The 20,756-nt window shown below is 50.8% G+C and overlaps 2 protein-coding genes across 2 annotated transcripts; both read right to left on the reverse strand.

The window, feature by feature from the left end:
* Window positions 1–1,679: 1,679 nt before the first annotated feature.
* LOC133275803 (glutathione S-transferase theta-1) lies at window positions 1,680–11,297 on the reverse strand. The gene is made up of 6 exons (XM_061465994.1): window positions 11,112–11,297; window positions 10,976–11,032; window positions 6,863–6,950; window positions 5,597–5,747; window positions 3,299–3,475; window positions 1,680–2,362 (listed from the first exon to the last, which is right to left on the reverse strand). Exons 1-6 carry the CDS (start codon window positions 11,221–11,223, stop codon window positions 2,162–2,164), a joined length of 786 nt encoding a protein of 261 aa, XP_061321978.1. The 5' UTR covers window positions 11,224–11,297; the 3' UTR covers window positions 1,680–2,161.
* Window positions 11,298–13,090: 1,793 nt separating this feature from the next.
* On the reverse strand, window positions 13,091–20,239 carry GSTT2B (glutathione S-transferase theta 2B). Its single transcript, XM_061465995.1, has 5 exons — window positions 20,068–20,239; window positions 17,454–17,541; window positions 17,034–17,184; window positions 16,327–16,503; window positions 13,091–15,848 (listed from the first exon to the last, which is right to left on the reverse strand). The coding sequence occupies exons 1-5, from the start codon at window positions 20,177–20,179 to the stop codon at window positions 15,648–15,650; spliced, it is 729 nt and encodes a 242-aa protein (XP_061321979.1). The 5' UTR covers window positions 20,180–20,239; the 3' UTR covers window positions 13,091–15,647.
* Between the last annotated feature and the right edge of the window lie 517 nt (window positions 20,240–20,756).

The following is a 20,756-nucleotide window of genomic DNA, read 5'->3' on the forward strand; positions in this document are numbered from 1 at the left end:
CTGACCATGTGAATGGCAGATTGTTCACAGAGTTCTTACTAGGCAAAAGACATTTGGGTTATTGTTTCTGTCTTGGAGCTGGCAATTAAAATGCTTGTACGGGGGTGCCTTGGGTGACATGGTTTAGTCTTGGGTGGCATGGTTTAGTGTGAGGTGTCCATGCCCATGGCAGCGGGGTTGGAACTGGATGATCTTAAGGTCCTTTCTAACCTGAACGATTCTATGATTCTATGAACGTATGACCAAGACAGGACAGCACAGCAGCAAATAGTCTCAAACCCGCTCAGCCTTTGGAAAATCATGGCAGTTTTTTCCCTTCTGCAGACATTTGCCTGTGCCATCATCCACTTAGGAATTCCACTGTCAAAATTATATACATATAAAAAAACCCCAACCATTTCCCATTTAAAATTTAACTCAGTTGTAGACAATATTTTGTGAATAACACATCCATAAAAACATACGATTTAGCTCAGGAAGAACTGATAGGGTGGGAATAATCATGTGCCTATTTCTAATAGTTTGGAGCATGGAAAGAGAGGACGTTTAGTCAGGGCTCGTCTTTATAGAGAATACTATCACAAGACGAAATTTCCTGCTCATGGCAGCTGCAGTATGTCATGGAATTCTCTTTTCAGACAGGGAATTTAAAGATCTCCGTAGGCTCTGGACTAAATCAGTAATACCTAGAACTGAAACATTAGGGAAAAACATCACCAGAACACATCAGGTTTTATAGAGCTTCCCAGCAGAAACGTCACTAGCCAAGACATGGTGGTACTGGAGGGAAAACGAGTTATTTGATTAGTGAGAGAAGCACTTCCTGGATTATTTACTCATTTTGTCCTGTTCTCTACAGGAAGAGTTCTTAGGCAAGGGTTTCAGGGTAAGCTTCAAGGGCAGCAACTACTTATGAATGGAAATACGCGGAGATACAGATTCCGCCAGTTACTGCATCCTTTACAATTTGCTATTTTCAACTGAAAAAAAATAGGAATGGTTGGAGCCTCTCAGTTTTAGCTCATAAATTGTACTGCAGCACAAAAGGGTTCTGTATTTGCCAAGAAACAGAGCCCCAAAGCTTCAAAACAACTCTCTGTCCTTTTATTGCGAGGCATCGGTTGCTCAATGCCACAAAGCCTCTTATTCGCTAAGCTGCACAGGGTGACTTAGTTGGTAAACTTCCATCCAAAACAGTCTCAGAAGACCATGTCTAGATTTACTCCCCCTCTGCATTTTCTGGCAGAAATGTGGATTGCTATTGCAGCATTACCACAGACAAAACCAATCTGCTTCCTATTATATTATCTTCCAAGCAATCACTGTGAATTCATTCTCTCATTGTATTCCCTACATAATAGCAAGAGTATTTTAGTTAGGCAATTAAAGAAAGGCTGTAGCCACCATCAGCTTTTTCAGGTGGCTTGGTCTTTAGTGCATGGATCTCCCAGAACAGCCCCTATCATGTGTACGGGCAGATCAAGCAGCAAAGAAACCCGGGCTTCCAGAAATGGGGAGCAGTGGCATAACCAGAGCTTTGGGAGGATTCACAGTTGTAGATGAGGAAACTTCTTACAGGAGCTTAAAGGCAAATGGAAGGGTGGGGGGTGTGCATGGAGAGCCAAGCAAGAGGCCTCAACAGTGAGAAACTGAAAAAAAAAATTAAAAAAATAAAAAAATAAAAAAATAAAATGTATTCAATGTGTTTTTTCACTTTGTGACCTCCTGTAGTTTTGCGCTGTGTGTGCTGGGAAGAAAGGTGAGGACCAAACATGCCTGCAGTGCTTGCCACTTGAGAAGGAGCTGTTGAAATCACATGAAAACAATGATCCCCATCCTATGCAGTTCCCCAGTGTAGGCTGGCTCAGTTTTTGTCAGGAAATACCATTTGTGTCACTACCACCTCTGAATAGAGTGACGCTGAAATAAAACCCAGATGCGCACATTAAGTGACCTCAGCCTACTGGATGAATTTAATGTTTCAGGTCTTAAGCCTTCCCCAGCTTCCATGCACAGAGATACAAGAAAGGTCTGGTGGGGGGAGAAACAGTCTGCAGTTTCTGTGTTAGAAGTACAATGCTCTTTCCAGTTACATGTAGAACTGGGGGTCAGAGAAGAAATTAAAACAAAAGGGGCATGAAAAAGGGTAAGATAGGTTAATTCACTTCAATATCTTCATCAACACAGGTGCCAGATGCTCCTTCAGCTGCGGATGAATTTGAATGTTGCTCAGTTCTTGGATACTGAAGATCATCTCATGGGCTTGAAGGAAAAGCTCTTTCCCCACAGCATCCTCCACCCGCCTGCGCCACTCCATCAGCCGAGGTCTGTCTTCAAAGACATCACAACCAACTCCCACAGGCTGCAGAAATGGGGAGAGAGCAACAGTGAAGCCCTGGGCTGTCACTTAATCAAGACCACAGGCATCAAAAGTGTGCCTGCAGGTACAGGTAGGGGAAAAAAATCCAGAGGAGCCTGTAGCAGAGCACTAGGAAGGAGGGAATTCCTTGGCTGGGTGTGTCTATGTGGAGGACAGAGGAGCTAGCCTCTGTTTTAAAGGGCATTTACAATTCCTGAGTTCCAGAACAGCAGTTACGAGCAGCAGAGATGCCTACCACTTGTTGTGAGTGATTTTCAGCTATAGCAGTGGTGGGCTGACAGTCCCAGGGCCAGCTGCACAGTTCGCCTGTATTATAGAGCAAGACCCCATCACAAAACACTAAGTATTTAACTGAACTTAGCTGACATCATCTACCTCTACCTCACTTCTGCTTTCTGCCTGTGCCACCCTCTGAAACACAAAGCTGTAGAGAAGCAGAACTGTCTTTGGGACTTTGTTCAGTCTTTGGGACACAGAAGGAATCAGACCCTGCTGCTCTGGCAGAGAGCACCCACTTTATAACAGACTTGATTGCCTGTGTCTGAGAATCAGTTTTGCATCTTCCAAACTTCGCATGGGCAAGTACCATCTGAAGTAGAATATGGCTAGATCATTTTCTTATTTCATCAGACCTGTTTGCTGTTGTTTCTCACCTCCTCTGTAGGGTGAAAATCAGGATAAAGGATGAAGAAGTATTGTTAGGGGAGAGAAACAGAGGAGATCTGTTGTTACCAGCTTTTTTTTTTCTCTCTCTCTTTTTTTAAACTAGTTTTCTGAACGCACTCCCATGTTCTCCTCATTGTCTTAGCTGTGTTGAGGTACACCATCACTCCTCTGTCCGCATGCTGCATCCCTCCCTGCCTGGAAGCATCTGTTTTCCCTTGCGCTGGGCCTTCCTTACCACACTCCAGCACTCACCTGCATCAGCTCCACCACGGCCACAAGATCAGCCAGAGAGATCTCATTCCCGATGATAAATGCCTTGTCCTGCAGAAACCTCTCCTCAAATTGCTTCAGGGAAGTGGAAAGCCCCTCCATAACCTCCTGGAGTTTCTCAGAGGGCAGTGGCTGCCCTGTGAAGAGGGGAATCAGCACCTGAGGAGAAAAGGGCTTGAAGAGTACAGCCAGCCATTTTCTGATGGATCTGGTGGTGGCCACTTAAGTTACACCCCATGAACTCACCATGGTCAGTGATCTGCAGGATGGGATGATGTTAGAGCTTCATGGACTGCTGCACGTGTGAGTAGCTCATGGACAGAAAGCACACAAGCAGTCCTGAGCAGCTGATCTGCTGTGACCGTAACCTCAGCTAACGGGCAGCAATACGCAGAACAAAACCAGTTTTGTTCCTGGCAGTTGTGCCCTCCCACCCCACCCGGATGGGTGACAGCAGAGCAACAGCTCCAGGGAAGACACATCTCCACCATAGCCAGCTCTGCTGTGACCTGTGATTCAGCAAGCTGCCTGCACCCCAGCCCACCCTGTATCCACCCTGTTGTGTGGCCGGGTGCTGGAGGCAGGGTGATGGGAAGGAGGGCACGGTGGTGGCTGCGGTGGGGAGCGTAGGAAGCACTGGAGTGCATCAGCACTGGCTGGCGATGCAGGAAATAGCTTCCCCTGCGTGACAGCAGCCAGCGAGGCTGGGAATGGGTAAGCACCATTTCTACACCAGCCCTTCTGTGGCCTCCCAGGCATCGTTCTTTAAACCACTCCCAAGTTTTTCCAGAGCAGTTATGGAAAGGGTGGTCATTGTCTCCACAGGTTTGCTAGCACTAGGGGTGGTTGCCTTGCCATGAGATTTTCCACCCTTCGCAGAGGTGCACACACCATCGGAGCCTGCAGTGTGTAACAGCAATGTGCCCCCACCTACCACATCTAAAGAAACATAGCTTATTTAGAGAAGAAGAATGAATACAGATTTCCACTGGTGGGAGTGGACTCTATTTCTACTTACTGCTGGTATTTTCAACAACTCAAGTTGGGATTGCTTAATCCAAGCCAGGATTTTTGCCAAATACATGTGCAATCTATTTCACCAGAAAATTCATGGCCAGCTCTCTTCCTGAGTGATTCCAATTAGGCACGATGGGATCTCCAGATATAATCACTTGAAACAGCATCTTCTTCCTTTTCTGTACCTCAGAGCAGTCCATCTTCTCCCATGTCTACCTAATATGCCTTCTGTTACATGGTGGCTTTGTATGTTTCATTATTCTGAGGATCTTTTCTGTATCTGGGTTATCTAATCAGCAACAGCAGCTTGTTGGATTTATGTCTGTTTCCTAATAACAGCCTGCAAAGACTGGAAGAAACTGCTTCTTGTATGAATCTGACTCATATTTGAATTGCTTCTCTGTGCTCTCTAGCCAAAAATTCAAGTGTCAATAAATCAAGAGGCTGGTCCTGATACACTTTGTTAGGCACAAACAAGGGCAAACTTCACACAGGAAGAGTGAAGTTCTTACCTGCTTACTGACAACCCTGCTTTCACCTGAAATTCCATGCCACAGCTGCACTGGACGGGCTGTATTTGCACCCGGGTCTCTCCAAGGATATCTGCAGTAACTGTCTGGTGAGGTGGCTGGAAATAAGTGCCCAGCAACATGAGCTGACACCGAGTGATTTTCTGCCTCAGGGTGATTCTTCTAACTTTGCCTAAGTGTGGATTCATCTGGCCACACCGAATAAAGAGGTGTTGCCGTTCTCTCTGTGTCTCTGTTCTATTTCTATCTCAGAGCAGTACCCAAGTGTGCTGGAAGAAGAAGGCTCCTTCTGGATTTCCACCCAGATGGGGCTGCAGGGACTTCTATGAAGAACGCAACCCTGGCTGCTTCCAGCAGCTGAGCACATGCTCGCCAAAGAAGCAAAACTTCTGCCTATGTGCACGCTCTGCACAGCTGTGCAGGGAGGGAGAGGCCCTTGGAGGCAATATCCAATCTGTTACACATTTGTTCACAAATCCAGGCGATGGAAGTCTGTTGGGCTTTGAGACCTTCTGTACCAGACCTGTCACAGAACGGCTGAAGCTGCTTTTGCCAGATCCTGATGTTGAGCAATTGGGCACAGCTCCCTCTCTGACAGCCCCTCTCAGCTAGGAATGGCCTAGGTTTGCTATTTCAGCATAATGAACTCTCTCCGAATTGGGACTGTCCTAATGCTCAGTATTCTGCCAGGAAAGCGTGGCTTTACTCACATTTTAACATTCCCTCTCTTTACCTTGATCCACATGGTCTTGGGAGCGCTAGCCCGGATGTTAGCGTGATGCCATGAGAGGTATTCGTCTACCTGGGCTCGTTTCTGTATGTCTGATGGGTACCAGTGGTCAGGTGTGTTGTACTTTCGACTCAGATACAGCAGAATGGCGGTGCTGCTCAGACAGTAACAAGAGACAAGAAAGGGGCAGGGAGTTACAACGCAGAATGCTTTCACCTAAGCTCCCTCTCCCGCCCCTTCTGAACTTGCTTCTTCCACTAAAAAGCATTCAGATCAGGGTTTCTGATGGGGTCTAGGGACCACAGATAAGCATCTAATTCACATGGTTATCAGGCAGCACTTTGTTCCCATGAATGCCCTTAATCACCTTAACTCACCACCTTAGTTCCCATGAAAACTTTAACCTGCTGGAAAATCACAGCCCTGGTCCATGGTGCAGAGTACTGCCAGGTAGTACTGGGGTGAGCAAACAATAAACCTCGATAATCACCCATCCCCACTGCCGATCCCACTTGTTCTCCGACTGTTCTGACCCATCTCTGTGAGACCTGTGCGTGTTTATATGCCTGTGTATGAAATGAAACTCTCTAATGGGTTATGATGCCTTTTCATCAGATCTGTCTCTAGCCTGCAGCTTCCAGTGAAATCAGTGGAAGTCCCAGCAAGGAAAGCCTACAGGACCCTTGCTTGTGTATCCAGATGTTTGTGCTTTCCTCCATTGGCAGGAGAAATCACACGGAAAAACACTCCGGTCCCCTGCAGCAATATGTAGGCTGTTACTACAAGAGGGATGCCACAGAAAATCTTGTGCTGACAAAATGGAAGATGCAGATCCTGCTGCTATGCTGATACTGCTGCAGTTCCATTTCAGTATTATGATACCACTAGGCAGTCTCCATATGAACCTTACAATGTAAACCCTAGGTTTTGTCTCTGTAGGTGTTTACTTGGCCATTGTGACTAATGCAGATAAACAGGATTTTTCCTAGGGTAAAAGGCATTTTTATAAGCTGTAAACATTTCCCAGGCATGTTTATAATCCCATTTTGACAGTGTAAGACCAAGAAGTGATTTGTTTGCAGCTGGTTTGTTTGCCTTCTGAAACATAACTCAAATGGGGAGTGGAAACAGAGCAAATGAGGTTATCCTATTGAAAATAACCAACGTGTTCATCAGTTCTGGGATCCTTAATCATTCAGCAGGAATAATGTCTCCTAAATGCTGCACAGGTTACTGGTAACCAAAGAGGTCTAAGGACTGAGTTCTTACCATTCTGCTAGGGTAAAGTCTCCATCCTTTAGTGCTGGTACCTTCTTCAAGAGGCTGACTTTGCCAGCTCCTTCACTATTTGATGGCCCTATGAGCACAAAGTCAGAGGTTAGAAGCGTATCTGCTAGTGAATGATAAAGGAAATGCGTGCAGCCAACTCTCAGCCAGTGAACTGTGTGAAGTTTTCCGATATGGAAAACTTAAGTTTTCTGATATGGTCAAATTTCACAATTAAAAGGTAATGCGATTGGGCAGTCAGTGTAAAAGCTGTCTGCAGAGGGCAGTCGGCTCAGGCCAGGCACGTGGCATGGAGTAGTTCACATTCCCGTACAGGAATGCTATTGCTTGACTCAGTCATACTTACAAAGCTTCCTGAAAAATATCACTCCCTGAGAGGCATTAAGATACCAGAATGAAGGTACTGACGTGGAAAACACTATTGCAGATAACCGGGAACAGCTGACTTGAACAGTACCCTACAGCTTTAGAGACAGGGAGGAGAAAGACAGAAGTTAGGATGGAGACTGCTGAGCACCTACAAAACACGTAGTTTTTGCCAAGGAAGCCAGGTCTGGAAAAGCTGGGTTTGCATGCAGAGCATCCTAACAAGGGCAGATGATTGCTGCTCCTGTTCCTATTCACACAGGCAGCACCAAGACAAAGTAATTTTCCTGTAGTTTGTGATTGACTCCAGCTGTGATGGAGTCTGGATGGAGAGTGACTGAAAAACCCTTGTGCCCACAGAGATCACTGCAGTGGCTCATTAATCAGACAATTCAGCACAGGAGCAAAATCTTCCTGTTTGTTTGCCTCTAAAGAGCAGAGGGAATTGAGTATCTGCAAAGAAAGCAAATGCTGTCAGCAGAGCTGATCCCTCAGCAGACACGGTTAGGGATATTCCCAGAGTTTTTGCTGGGATGGGGAAAAACATGAATACAACTCGTGAAGTAACTCTGCCACAGTGGACACTGGCTAGGGGCAGGGAAGCTCAGACACCTCTGCCCTGCATTACTCCTGGCTCTGTGTTACTCCTCTCTCTGCAGGTCAACCTGCCTCCATCAGGAAAACACAGGAGGAAGACACCATCCAGCCCCTTGGAGGCATTAACAGCTGACTGCCTTGTCAGGTTTTCAGCTTCCTGCTGTAGACACTGGACTTGACAGTCAGCAGTTAAATGCCAGGGAATTGTACGAAAGTCCAGGAACACCTAAGAAAAGGTGTGAGGAGTTTGTTTGTTTTGCTTGTTTGAAGCGCTCCCTAGAAGGAGACATCACATCTACAGTGCAAATCCTGAAGGAATCAGCCTGGGCAGCAGGAGGGCTTCTACAAAAATCTTTGTTCAGAATGAAACTAAGGGCCATCAACTGACAGGCAGTGATCTGCAGCCCCAAGAACACTCTGCCCCCATTCAGGAGGCGGCATCAGCATCTGCTTTACTGGACAAACGTGCAGCAGAGAATAGTCTCCATAAAACAAAACCAGCCTTTGGACTATCAAGTTTATTTGCAGCCAGCTTTGGGAAGGGGTGGAAGAAAGGAAGGTCGCTGCATTGCAAATTACAGACTACTTTCCCAATATTGATTTCACATAATGAGACAACTCAAGCCCAGCCAACGTTACCACCCTGTCCTCCTTTCTAGCTGACTACCCTCTACTTGTTTCTTCTTTGGGAAATGCCTTTTATCATTCCAGTGTAAGTGGCTTCATTGGAGACCCAGGTTCACATCCGTCTGCTGCCTGAAGGGATTCAAGCCCATGTGCCCCATCTCACTGGGAAATGTTTCTGGCTACCTGCAGTGATGGTGGCCTCCATCCAGCTTAGCTGGGTAAGAGGTTCCATGTGCGCAGCAGAGCCAGGCAGAGCTGGCAGGAGAGGTGGGAAGAAATGGTTTCTTAAGAATAGGAGCCAGACAGAAAGTTCAAGTTAAGCCTAATAACTGAGAAACTCAAATATCAAAACCAGATATATAAAACAACCCCCCAGAATCAAGCCAGTAGGCAAAGAAGGACAAGGTGCCTTGCACCCGTGGTTTACATGATAAAAACAGTGAGGCAGATTCATGTAATTCTACTATCAAGCAAGGAGCTGCTCTGGGAGGGTGCTTGGCCCTGTGCTTGGACCTCTGCTTTTAGCAGGCCAGTGGCCATCACACACCCAGCCCTGGTGAGGTCTGCAAGTTCAAGCGGTCCTTCGAAACAGGCAGCAGAATGTGGCAGGTCACTGATGCCCACAGCTAATGAGCAGTCAGCTCTCAGACCCTGCTGGCTGGTTGTTCTGCTGTGTTTATTACCCAAGGTAGCCAAGAGACACGGATGAGATGTAAGCAGTGGGTGAAGGCAGCCTGAATCAGATTTCAGTCTGGTTTCATCGTGCAGCAGTCCTAGCAATAATACTGAACATATCAGTCCCCTGATGGGCCTCATGTCGTTACAGCAGGTTGGGCAGTAGGTCAGTGTCTGTTAGACTGGACCACAGCCCAGCAATGGCACCTTGTTTGCTTTGTCTCATACAGGGTCTTTGCATAGAGACATAAAAGACCTGTGCGTGACTGAGCTGCAAACTGATAAAAGCCTTGGTTTGAACAATAACTCCAGGTTGCTTCATTTGACCGACTGAGACCAATTTGTATTTGCCATTTAACAGAGTTTAAGCTTTTACCTCTCTTCCAGCATCCAGAGCCAGCCCTTTTGTTTAGTTGTATGAAGTGACTGACCAGTGTTTGTCATTCCTGTGATGTTGACCCCACTTAGGATGCTCTTTAACATCACTTGGATCTGGTGTAATTTCCTGATGTCCCTCAAGGAGATACACATATATATATATATATATATATATATATATATATATATATACACACTGTGTGTATTGCTGGGCTTTGAGGAGCAACTTTAATAAGCATACACTGTCAGAAAGCAGGGCAGGCTGCACACAAGAGGAATTCTTAAGTGTAAGTCATAGTGCAGGGAAGGAGATGGGTAAAAAAGAGCAATGGACAAGGTTTTACAAAAGTAGAAAGGGAAAAAAGGTACAACCAAAACAAGCTATTTGCCAATCATGTCCTTGGCTAATCATCTCCTCCGCCAGGGTTTTCCAAGTACTATGCTTTGCCTTGGGCAAAAGAGTAGCAATTGACAAGGAAAGTGCAGTGGGTAAGTGTGCAATAGTCACACAGTTGGACAAGTCCGAACAGCTGAGTGTTCCTCTCGAGGACACCATTCCCAGAGCACTCCTCCTTGGCTGCCACTGTGACTAATTTGCTAGAAATGGCTGGAGGAACATTCCTTGGGGATCCACAAAAATAGACGCAGCACAGCCATGAGGCTGCTCTGGGAATGAGCTGCGTGCTCAGACCCTTCAATTCAAGCCCCTCCGGAGAGCGTGTGTTTAGAACCCCTCAGCTAACCTGAGGAGCCGGACCGTGCCTCCCTCCCAGCCGGCCTAGCAGAGCTCCCAGCTCTGACTGAGTCTGGACCGGCTTGGTCTGTTTCACCCTCCCCAGGCAAGATAGGTCCCTGTCTTGAGAGGCCACCAGGGTGAGACCGCAGAGTTATCCCCTGAGCTCTGCACATCTGCATCCCTCTCATTCGTGGCTGATCTCTGGCTTCCACGAGCTCCAGCACTTTGCTGCCTCCCAGGGCTCCAGCGCTTCCTCCTTTGGCTCAGACCGAGCCTCCCAAACCAGGCTGACATCTCCTCAGCAGGGACAGGGCCCCCGCATCGCTGCTTATCGGGACCCGACCGAGCCGAACCGAGCTTCCCCATGGAGCAGTCCCAGGCTCCACATCTCCTCAGCTCCCCGAGGAGCCGCAGCAGGGGCCGAGATGCTTTTCAAGAGCTTCTGCTCCTCACCCGGAGGGGCGACGGGGCCGTGGGGGCAAAACATAACACACACCCCCCCCACACACACACACACACCGGCGGTCTGCGCGATCCGGGACCGCAGCGATGGGCGCTTCTGACCGAGGGGTGGGAGCCCAGAGCCCCGGGGCTCAGCCCGGACGATCGCGCCCGGCGATCGCGGTACGGCGCCGGCTGCCGGCTCTCCCCCCGGGCCGGCAACAGGACGGACCCCCAGGCGGAGCCCGGTTCTTCCCTCCCTCCACTCCCCGCACCTGCATGGGGCTGCTCCGCGCCGCTCCCCGCCGCCGGCTTCTTCCCCAGCACCGAGTCTGCCAAGAGCCAAGAGAGGGGCCCTGAGCTGCGGCCCCCGGCGCGCTGCAGCCAGCCCCGGCCCCGTGCCCGGCCCACCTTTGAAGAGCTCCACCTGCTTGAACTCGAAGGGGATGTTGTTGCTGCGGGCGAAGATGTAGATGGAGCGGCAGGGCTGCGAGAGCAGGTCCAGGTACAGCTCCAGCCCCATCCTGCCGCCCGGCCCGGCCCGGCCCGCGGGGAAGCGGCAGCGGCTCTGTCACCGCCGCCCGGGGCCGCCCCGCATGGGCAGGCGGGGGGAGGCGCCCTCGGGGGCTGCGGCCGGGGGGCCGCGGGTGCGAGGCTGCAGGGTGAGAGGCTGGAGGGGGCCAGGAGAGTGCTCCCGGCTGGGGCAGCATCAGCGAGGCACGGCAGGAGTGGGGGGCACACGCAGGGTCCCCCGTGGCGCAGCGCTGGGCAGCCCTGGCCACCCTAGAGCTGCGGCTGTGTGCTTCAGGGGCAGGTAACCGGAGTAAGGGTAACTTACAAGTGACGGGAGGTTAGCAGCCTCAAAGGACAGGCTGGTGCTAAGCACTGATGGAGAGGAGCTGTCATTCCGCCCCCCAGCCTTGGCGTCAGGAGCCCATTCTCACCCACAGCATCCCACCACGGCTCTCTCGGGGTAAATGCTTGTTTTCTAACGCGGTCCTGTGGGGATGTGTCACGCTGCAAACAGGGCCCTTGCGCAGCACCCTCTAAGCCAGCATTCATCTCACTCCCTAGGATCTCAGCATGGTTTTCAGTCCAGAAGATAATTCCTTGAGCACGTAGTCTCTGCCCAGTGCTGCAAAGCGATGCCTGAAGGACGTCTGTGGGCATCACGCTGCGCGCTGGCAGTGAAGTGACTTTCCTCTCCCCCACGTATTTACCATCTCGGATTTCCGCACGAACGGATGAGAACTGAAGCAGCGCAGACTGAATTCAACCCCTTCCACAGAGCCCACGGCGCTTCAGAGCTGCGTGACCTGCAGAAGTGGTTGAGCAGCGCAGGGACGCCGGGGGCTCTGGGAGATAGAGTGGCTGAACCACTCAGAGCAAAGTCACCCCCAGTCAAACCCGCCTGGGCTCAGCTGACACCTCGTTATCAGCGCTGTGCCTGAGAGCTGGTGCGGCAGGCACAGAGCCTTGGAGAGAGCCCCAGGAACCTCCGGGAGAGGGAGGCTCTTTTAGAGGATCATTAGAAAGGGTGGTGAAAAGGCTTGGATACTGATACATTACAAACAAACACTTTCAGGTGCTTCTTTTTATGCCACTGGGCCAAGACTTCAGCTCCGAGATCTCCTCAGGAATGGAGTTCACTGTGTTAGTGTTCAGTCAGGCAGAGCCTGGGGAACAAGCTGTGTCTCGACATGAAGCATTGGACCTGCTGCACCACACACCCGTTTTCAGGGTCATTGCTCAGATTCAGAACTGTGTGATAAGAGTCCCTCAGCCAGAACCGGAGCGGGGCTGTGTACCCCTCAGTTCCCTCTGCAGTTCACCCTCCAGAGCTCCCACACAAGCGCCAACACGCTGGCAGTGAAGGCTTGCACTGTGGCATGTGCTCCTTCAGTGCAGAGAGATCTCAGATGGTAAGGGAATGGAGAAAAGGAGCGGGGATGGGGCTCTGCACAGGTAACAGCCCGAGAAGCCTTTGTGCTTCAGAATGGCCACGAGTCCCTATTCATCACTGGGAAGAGTCTGTTGAGCTCAGGTGGTAGCAAGATTGGCAGCTGTGGGTTCGCTTTGCTGCTGTATTTATGGTTCAGTTGATCCACCAGTCCTGTCTGCACTTTAAGATCTCCTCATGTCCCTCTTGGAAATGCTCCTTCCTCAAGTTTTCCTCCAGTTTGGCGACTGTATTGCACAGCCCAACACAACCAAAGAGGTGTTTTCATCCGGTCATGCTACACAGCTTTTTACTGCATTATTCCTGGCTCTAGGCTAGTGCTTCTAGCCCTCTATTTTCATCCGGCTCCATCACCTCAAAGGTTGTTTCTCCAGCCTTTGCTTTCTTTATCAGCTTTTTGGAAACAGGAACAACACAGGAGACAATACAATAAGTTTTGCAGTTTATTTTAATCATTTAGAAAAGGTCACAGACTTCATAGCTGTTTTTTTAAACATTCCTCCCATTTTGTGTATCCCAGCTTCATTTTATTCTAGGAAGCGCAGACTCTCACCTATTTCCAAAGAGCTCCTGCCCAGAACTGAAGCACTTGAATCAGAACAGCACATTAAGCAGGTGACTCTCCATACTCAAGTGAAAGGGAGTGGACACCAAACAAACATTGCACTGAGGCAAGGCAAACCTCTTGCACAGCTCATTGGGGTTTGGCAGGGAGCTCTTGGGGCTTCCGGTCTATGGGAGCTGGAAACAGCCAAGATCAAATGGCACAAATGAATACAGTGAAGGAGATGGAGGGTTGGCAAAAGGAAAAGGACAAGGATAAGATGCTTTAGCTTCATGATTTAGGGTGAAAAAGGCAGCAAGGCAGATTTGTGTACAATTCTATTGTCATCCACAGAGTTAATCTGGGGATGCTTTGTTCTGCGTGCACAGCAGGGCCCAGAATGGCACCAGTCACCGCACACAGCTTCATCAGGATGGTGAACCTACAGCTCAGGTGGGCTTGGAGCAGACGGGGAACACTAGGGGAAAAGCAGTTTAAAATCTCCTCCTGTCACCATGACCGCGCTGGAGCGAGGTGTGTTCATCCTCTGGGACACTGCCAGCAGAGAAGCACCAGACAGTGAGTTCAGAATGTGGTTCCAGCTTGGTGTTCATGGCAGCTGTCCTTGCAGGAGCAGACAGTGGGTGATGTTTAAAGAGTTTGTGCCTTATTAATCAAGCAGAAAATTGGCTCAGCCTTCTCTTACATGGAGCTCCTGTGCTACAGGGATCATAGAGAAGAAAAAAGGCATTTTATGTGCTTTGGCTCATGCAGTGCTTTTGCACGCACAGCAGCTCTCTCAAGATTCTGGAGGGAGATGTGTATCGAGAAAGGCCCTGCTACCAAGGCCAGTTTGAGGTTTGCCAAGATGGGCACTCAGTGAATTGGGCTCAGATTATTTCTCTGCTTCTACTCGCACAGCTGTACGAGGCATTCATTCTGCTGGCAGGAAGTTTGCTCTCAACAAGAATGGGAAGAGCTGGAGGTCAGGAATCTGGTTCGGCAAAGCACAGATGTGCCAAGGGCAGAGTGCAGCAGGGCTCGGCAGCTTGGCTGAGGCAGAGAGGAAGGACCGCTGCGATTCCAGTGGTGCAGCAGCCCAGCTGGGGACTGCGGTAAGCTGCAGTTACAGAGGAAGCGGTGGTTGAAAGTACAACGTAAACAGGCACCATGAGCCCCAGCTTGTAATGCCTGCCTACAGCTGCTAAAGCAGCCACACAGGCTTGCATTAAGATGACTGACATCTCGCACCCAGCGTACTGTGCAGCCACCTCTGTGGATGGTGTAACCAGCCAGCAGAGACAAAGGGAATTCCAGGGACAACCAGTGCTTAACAAGGAGGAAAACCAACCCCAACTCTGCAAGCTGGAACCCTCATGGCTTGTACCTGGAAATGGAAGGTCACAGGGACAGCAGGACAGGAAGGCAGAAGGGTACAAAGGGACACACAAGGGCGAGAGGCTGCCCAGGTGTGGAGGATGACTCAGTGGATGCTTCCTCCCCATTCCTGATCACAATCCAGCTACAATGTGTGGAGAGTGTAACCATCAACTTCACTGAGAATCTGACTTGACAGGAGAGTAACTCAGCTCCTGTACTGGGCACCCTGCTCACCCTGGGGCTGGCCAGCACAGCTCCCTCTGCCACCAGTGCTGGCACAGCCTCGGCAGCGCTCATCAGTGGAGAGAGCCTGGCTTAGATGGCATCTATCGGGATGACAACGCCGCTGTGGGGAAAGGACAGAGCACTTGATATGGTTTGCAGAGGGAGACTGTGCTCGGCAGCAGCTTCTCTCAGCTGTGCAGGCTGCTCTTTGTAAGGTACTGCAGGAGTCTGTGGTTAAGCACCTCTATTTACAGGTCTAACCCCATCATTCCCGGAAGCTGGAGGCCTCACTTGGGTACCTGCACAGCTGAGGTGCTGAGTCCCTTTGCTGCCATGGGTGACACAGCAATCTCTGGTGGCTCCAGGACCTCTGGCAGGGTCCCCATCAAAGGTCAGGTCCTGACCTGCCTCTTTAAAAGAGCAAACATCTTGCAGCTGAGCGTGTGGCAAAGTGAAAGCCATTTTCTATGGTTATTTTTCTTGTTTCAGACAGATCTGTTCTGCCATAGCCCCAGGAAACCTTTGCCCTTTCTATGGTGCTGTGGCCTGGAAAACTCAAAGCAGGAATGGAAAGGGCAGTTCTGACTGGCCCCAGCTCCCAGCAGACTGAATCGCCTCTGTCCTCAAGCAGATCCAGTGGTGCTGGAGCCTGAAAGAAAAGCCCGCAGCGGTCAAGAGGAGAAAGCTCGCTGCAGCCTGAGCTCTTTGAAGCTGCAGGAAGGCTGTGACTGGAATGCATTGTGTGAATGGTGTTTCTGTAGGATTGTTTAGAAATGCTGAAACACTACACTAAGTCTGCACTGAACAATCCGGTTTACTGAGAGCATAACCCCCCGATTCAGGCTGCCTGCTTTAGGAGCTGCTGCTTGAAATTCTCCATCAGTTCAGGTGCAATCTTATCAGCGGTCAAGTTCTTGGCGTTCAAGATCCCTTCGTGTGCTTCCTGGAAGAGCTGCTTCCCCACCGCCTCTTCCACCCGCCTGCGCCACGCTGCCAACTTCGGCCTCTCCTCAAAGAGGTCGTAGCCAGCACACACGGGCTGCGGAGAGACAGCAAGAGAACCCGGGAGTGAGTCAAACAGCCACTGACAGGGATGGGACCGGGATGAAGCAAGATGCTTTTGGCTCAAGGCAGCAGCGGGTGGAACTCGGCTCTGGTTCTTAGCTCATAGGAAGCAAGAGGTGTCATCCGCAGCAGCTGCTGTCTCCTGGGACATGCAGTCAAAGAGCTAACCCAGGAACTGGCTAATGTGGAACAGAGATCAAGAGGTCTCTTTCAAATACCTGTACTTCTCCTGGTTAGTTTGTGATCTCTCTTTCTGGGGAATCCTGACCATACTTCCACAGAGAGCACTGCCCTGGCAAAGTAGGTGCTCCCTGGCAAATTATCCTCCAAGTTAGAAAGGAACAAGGTTTAACTCCACTAAAGAGTTAACTGCAGAGAGAAAGATCTGCCCTTAAGGAGGTGGTGGTGCCTGGCCTGCCCACAGCCCATTGTGCACAGCCAACAGTGCTCACCTGCATGAGCTCCACCAGTGCTACGAGGTCCGCCAGGGAGATCTCGCTGCCTGCGATGAAGGGCTTGTCCTGCAAGAACTTGTCCTCAAACTGCTTCAGGACAACGTTCAGCTCCTCAGTGGCACCTTCCAGTTTCTCTGGAGGAAGGGGCTGGCCTGTGAGGAGGGGCAGCAGCACCTGGCAGAGAGGAGAAATGAGCTGCTCTTCACAGGTTTCCCTGCAAACTTCACCCACACCCTCTCACTGCCACTTCCGAGGACCCCTCACCAGCCACGCACTAGGATAACTGGTACCCCTGATCTCCTCTGGCAGGTTAACATTGATGCCTGCCATCACTTCCTGCCTGTCCTGGTCCCCTCCCTAGGAAGTCTGGAATCTCAGCCACAAGAGTCTCCTCTCAAGGGAAGGCTGCATCATCTGCAAGCAACTGCCTCTTCTTTTCCAGTATGAGCTTTGTTCTTTTCATGGTGGTGGGCAGTGAGCTGTGCCTGGGGACAGCTGCTCACCCAGCACAGGTTTGCTCTGCACCTCACAGAGCTGTGGCTACACCAAGAGGGATTTGAGCCACTTCAGTTGGGCTCAGCCAAGCAGCCAAGTCAATTCGAGATCTGGTTTTGTTCCTGCCTTGTGTATTTGCTCCAAAGGGCCCTGCGCACAGAAGGGCCGTTGCACTCACAGCCCTTAGGTTTCGGTATATAACGTCTTACCTTCATTAAGAACAGCTTGCTCCCCTTCCCACGGATGTTGACGTGCTGCCATGACAGGTACTCATCAACCCTAGCCCTTTTCTGCAGGTCAGATGGGTACCAGTGATCAGGAGTCTTGAATTTCCGGACCATGTACAGGAGGATTGCGATGCTGCGCAGTGAGCGAGACACAGCCATGAGCTGATAATGCAAGTTTAAAGCACTTCCTCCTTTCTTCCCCCCCCCAAGTTGTGTACTGCTGGACCAGCAGCAATGCAAACCTGATCTGAGTCAGGAACAAGTGCAGGACACACAAATGTTAGTGGGGCACAGCACATGAGCTTGTGCGGGCTTGACCAGTGAACGCACAGCACGCTGGCAGAACCTAAGCATTAGGGTAAACAGCAGTGCAGCAGGGGTTTGAGCTTATTTGAACCTCACCTCTCTGCTAAGGTGAAAGAACCATCCCTCATGGCAGGCACCTTCATCAGCAGGTTCACCTTCTGGAACTCCTCTGTCTTGTGCTCCCCTGAGGAGGGAAATGAGATCTTACTTGACAGTGATGCTCAAGACCTGTCTGCAAACACCTGAGGAGTCCATGGGCGCCATCGGGCCTCAAGTTCCTGGGTTTGATTGCACAAACACAATCTTGTGTAAGTTTAAAAGCAATCAGAAAGTGCTGCAGGGTGAATAGGGAGTGGGCCCTGTGATGCCAGCTTACGTGCTTATTGCCTGTGCCCCAGAACCACCTCTCAACAAGGTCAGAATGGTTAAAAGTCCTTTCATACCAACAGCACTTGTCAGCTCTGGGCTCTATCAGCTCTGCATTTGTGCCTGGAGGTACCTGTCCCATGCAAACACAGTGCAAACACCGAGCACCTTGGAGGAAAGGGAACCTGGCGTCAGGAATGTGAACCCCAAGGACAGTGAGAAAGCAGCTGGTTTTGTTCTTTGGGTAGAGGTTTTTTTCCAATAAGTGTGATTTATAAAAGAATGTATAAATGTAATTTATATTCAAGTCGATTTTTAGTCCTCAGATGAGAATAAATGTCTATGATTCCATACAAAGCCATGGGTACTTCATTACCGATCTATCAATCAGCTCTGACTTTTGCATATCCTTTATCAGAGCACATATGGATTTGAGTTTGCTTTTAAGTGATCTTGTAGGTGCCTCCCAAAAGGTAGGCAGAGTGAACCTGGCAGGAGGAGGTGCTTTGTTCAACAGAGGTCTCAGTGTGCTCCGTTACATTTATACCCCTTCCCAGGAGCCTTGTTTTATGTGACTCGTTCATGCCAGCCTTTTCCAGCTGCTGGCTTCAGTCACACGTGTGTACCTCTGTATTCAAGCTTCTCTAACATCTGACCCTGTGCCATGTCCTGCTGTGTGAGTCACCCGAGGATCTGTGCCAGGAGAGGTGCTCCCAAAACTGTTTTAGTTTTCCGAGTACTGGGAAATCAGATCAGTGACTATTCCCCTTCACTTGGCTCACAGCCTGTCTCCACCGCCCCCTTTCACAAAGCCGCTTCCTCCATGAGGTGCGCCCATTCCAGCTCCTCAGGTGTCCCTCCAGTGTCACGATGTCTCTCTCTTCTTGCTCTTGCTACCTATTTCCTTGAGACCTACTGGGGGGGGGACACATTTAACCCACTGGCTCAAAGCTGGGTGTATGTTCCCTCACCTGGTCCTTACATACAGTGTAGTGAGGCCATGCATTCGGGGCTGGTGTGCCCATAGCTGTGTGCCCAGCAGCTGGGTGCAGGAGTGCTTCCCCACAGCTGCAGGAACGGGATGTGCCTTTAGCATTCCTGTAATCCAAATTACCCACCTCACATCCATTGACCAAAAGCAAGCACTGATGCCATGGGACACAGAGCATTCAATTTTCCTTCCTTTCAGTCCCAGCCTCAGTATTTCAGTTGTTCCATTCTCCTTGCTTGCCTGCCAGTCTCATCTCCTCTGCACCCGTGTCCCACAAGTTCATGTATTGGGGAAGAAGGGGAAGGACACCAAATGAGCCTGCCCCCAGCTACAAACAGGAACAATGTCTTTTCTGGCAGGACGGGTGGGAGGAAAGCTGCAGTTAACGTGCAGTCAATGCACAGGGGATCAGGAGCGCGGGGGAACGCCCAGAGACTGAACCACAGCAGGCCTGAGGTTTCTTTGAGTCACAAACTGGAGGTTCTTTTGTTCTTATATCAACTTCTGCCAGAGCCTTCTCATCTTTCGCTGGGTTTAAGCATTACTTACCAAGGTATTTTTACACCCAATACATTACCTTCTTTTCAACTCCAGGAGCTCTGGAAAGGCTGAGAGATTGCATTTACTGGCTTCAGTTACAAAGAAGATACTGATCTTTGGGCATCCTTTGGTGAAAATACTTGATATCTCTTGCGCAGGCTCCTACCAATGATCAGTTGGTTTTCATACAAACTAAACCACCTTCTCCTCTCCATTGTTCAGCATTCAGGCTGCTGGCAGCTGCCAGGTCTTGCTCTGCTGCCTTCACTGTCTCTGCAAGCCTGACCTCAACCCTCTCAAAACAAGATGACCACAAACAGCTTGACCGGATGAACACCCAGAGGGGTGTCAGCCTGTCCTGCCCTACAGCACATGGGGAGCCACCTGTGAGCTCTGAGCGTGAGGACCTTTCCCAAGGGGCTGCCAACCCCTGCCAAGGGGACAAAAGCAGCTCAGGAGCAACCGCTGCTGCTCACCAGAGTGTGAAGTTTTCTGAGGCAGCTGAATCAGTGAGCACTGCCCACCTCGGCTGTGCTCGCCCGCACATGGACATCCCATCTCTGCTGCTTTTGCTTTGCTTCCCACCTGAATGGGGAATGGCCTCACATCCAGAGAACCATTTTCTGATGGGGTGGGGCTGATTTCAGATACCACAACACCACAAACCTCTGCAGGGTTGTACTTGTTGCAGAGGCTCCCTCCCATAGCACCAAGGGGCAGGACTGAGCCCCCACGTCCCATCCACACCGCAGCTCTGTCCAGGGAGCCGGGTCCCGCAACCCCGGAGCTGGGACCCCCCCCAGCCCCGCTCACCCTTCATCAGCTCCACCTGCTTGAACTCGAAGGGGATGTTGTTGCTGCGGGCGAAGATGTAGAGCGCTCGGCAGGGCTGCGAGAGCAGGTCCAGGTACAGCTCCAGCCCCATCCTGCGCCTGACGCTGGTGCTTGCGCTGGTGCCGCCGCTGCTACTGCTGCCGCCCGTCCCGTCCCGTCCCGTCCCGTCGGGCCAGCCCTGTGCTCCCGGCCGGGGCGGAGCAGCCCGGTCCCTCCCGCAGGGGCGGAGCGCAGCCCCCACCGGGGCTCCCGCCCTCCGCGGTACCGGCTGCGGCCCAGGACCCGGGTCTTCAACCTCGGAGCGTGACCGCCCGTGGCGGGCAGGACTGTGCCCGTAGTGCCGAAGGGCAGTGGCGATGGCACTGCCTCAAGGCAAAGCTCCGACCAGGCTCTGCTGAGTCACCCTTGAACAGGGCTTGTTCTAACAAACTGCCCTGAACCGCTTCGATAAGGAAGCTGAGCTGAGCTGGGCTGATGTAAGGGCACGAGAGGTGCTACAACCTTGTTTTGGTCATGGGAACTCACAGCTCTTGCCTAAGAGGCCCTTACGCTTCTGCTACTCTGACACTTGCCTGGGACCCCAGTGCTGTGCAGAAACCACTCGAGAAAGCAGCCACACAGCACAGACACACAACTTCACTGCTACAAAACAGCCTCACATTGCTCCG

This window comes from Pezoporus flaviventris, unplaced genomic scaffold (genome assembly GCF_033815535.1).
Source record: "Pezoporus flaviventris isolate CSIRO_AGI_PZ_B2104156 unplaced genomic scaffold, CSIRO_AGI_Pfla_v1 ptg000041l, whole genome shotgun sequence".
Taxonomy (NCBI): Eukaryota; Metazoa; Chordata; class Aves; order Psittaciformes; family Psittacidae; genus Pezoporus; species Pezoporus flaviventris.

Bases quoted from the DNA above. Each gene is read 5' to 3' on its own strand.
- LOC133275803 (XM_061465994.1), bottom strand. From the start codon at position 11,223: ATGGGGCTGGAGCTGTACCTGGACCTGCTCTCGCAGCCCTGCCGCTCC. The intron at 6,951-10,975 runs GTGCGGGGAGTG...TTGTGCTCATAG, and splicing joins CGCGGAGCAGCCCCATGCAG to GGCCATCAAATAGTGAAGGA. The intron at 2,363-3,298 runs GTGAGTGCTGGA...CCATTTCTGCAG, and splicing joins CCGTGGTGGAGCTGATGCAG to CCTGTGGGAGTTGGTTGTGA.
- GSTT2B (XM_061465995.1), bottom strand. From the start codon at position 20,179: ATGGGGCTGGAGCTGTACCTGGACCTGCTCTCGCAGCCCTGCCGAGCG. The intron at 17,542-20,067 runs GTGAGCGGGGCT...TTCCCTCCTCAG, and splicing joins GCAGGTGGAGCTGATGAAGG to GGGAGCACAAGACAGAGGAG. The intron at 17,185-17,453 runs GTGAGGTTCAAA...CTCACTGCGCAG, and splicing joins TCTTTCACCTTAGCAGAGAG to CATCGCAATCCTCCTGTACA.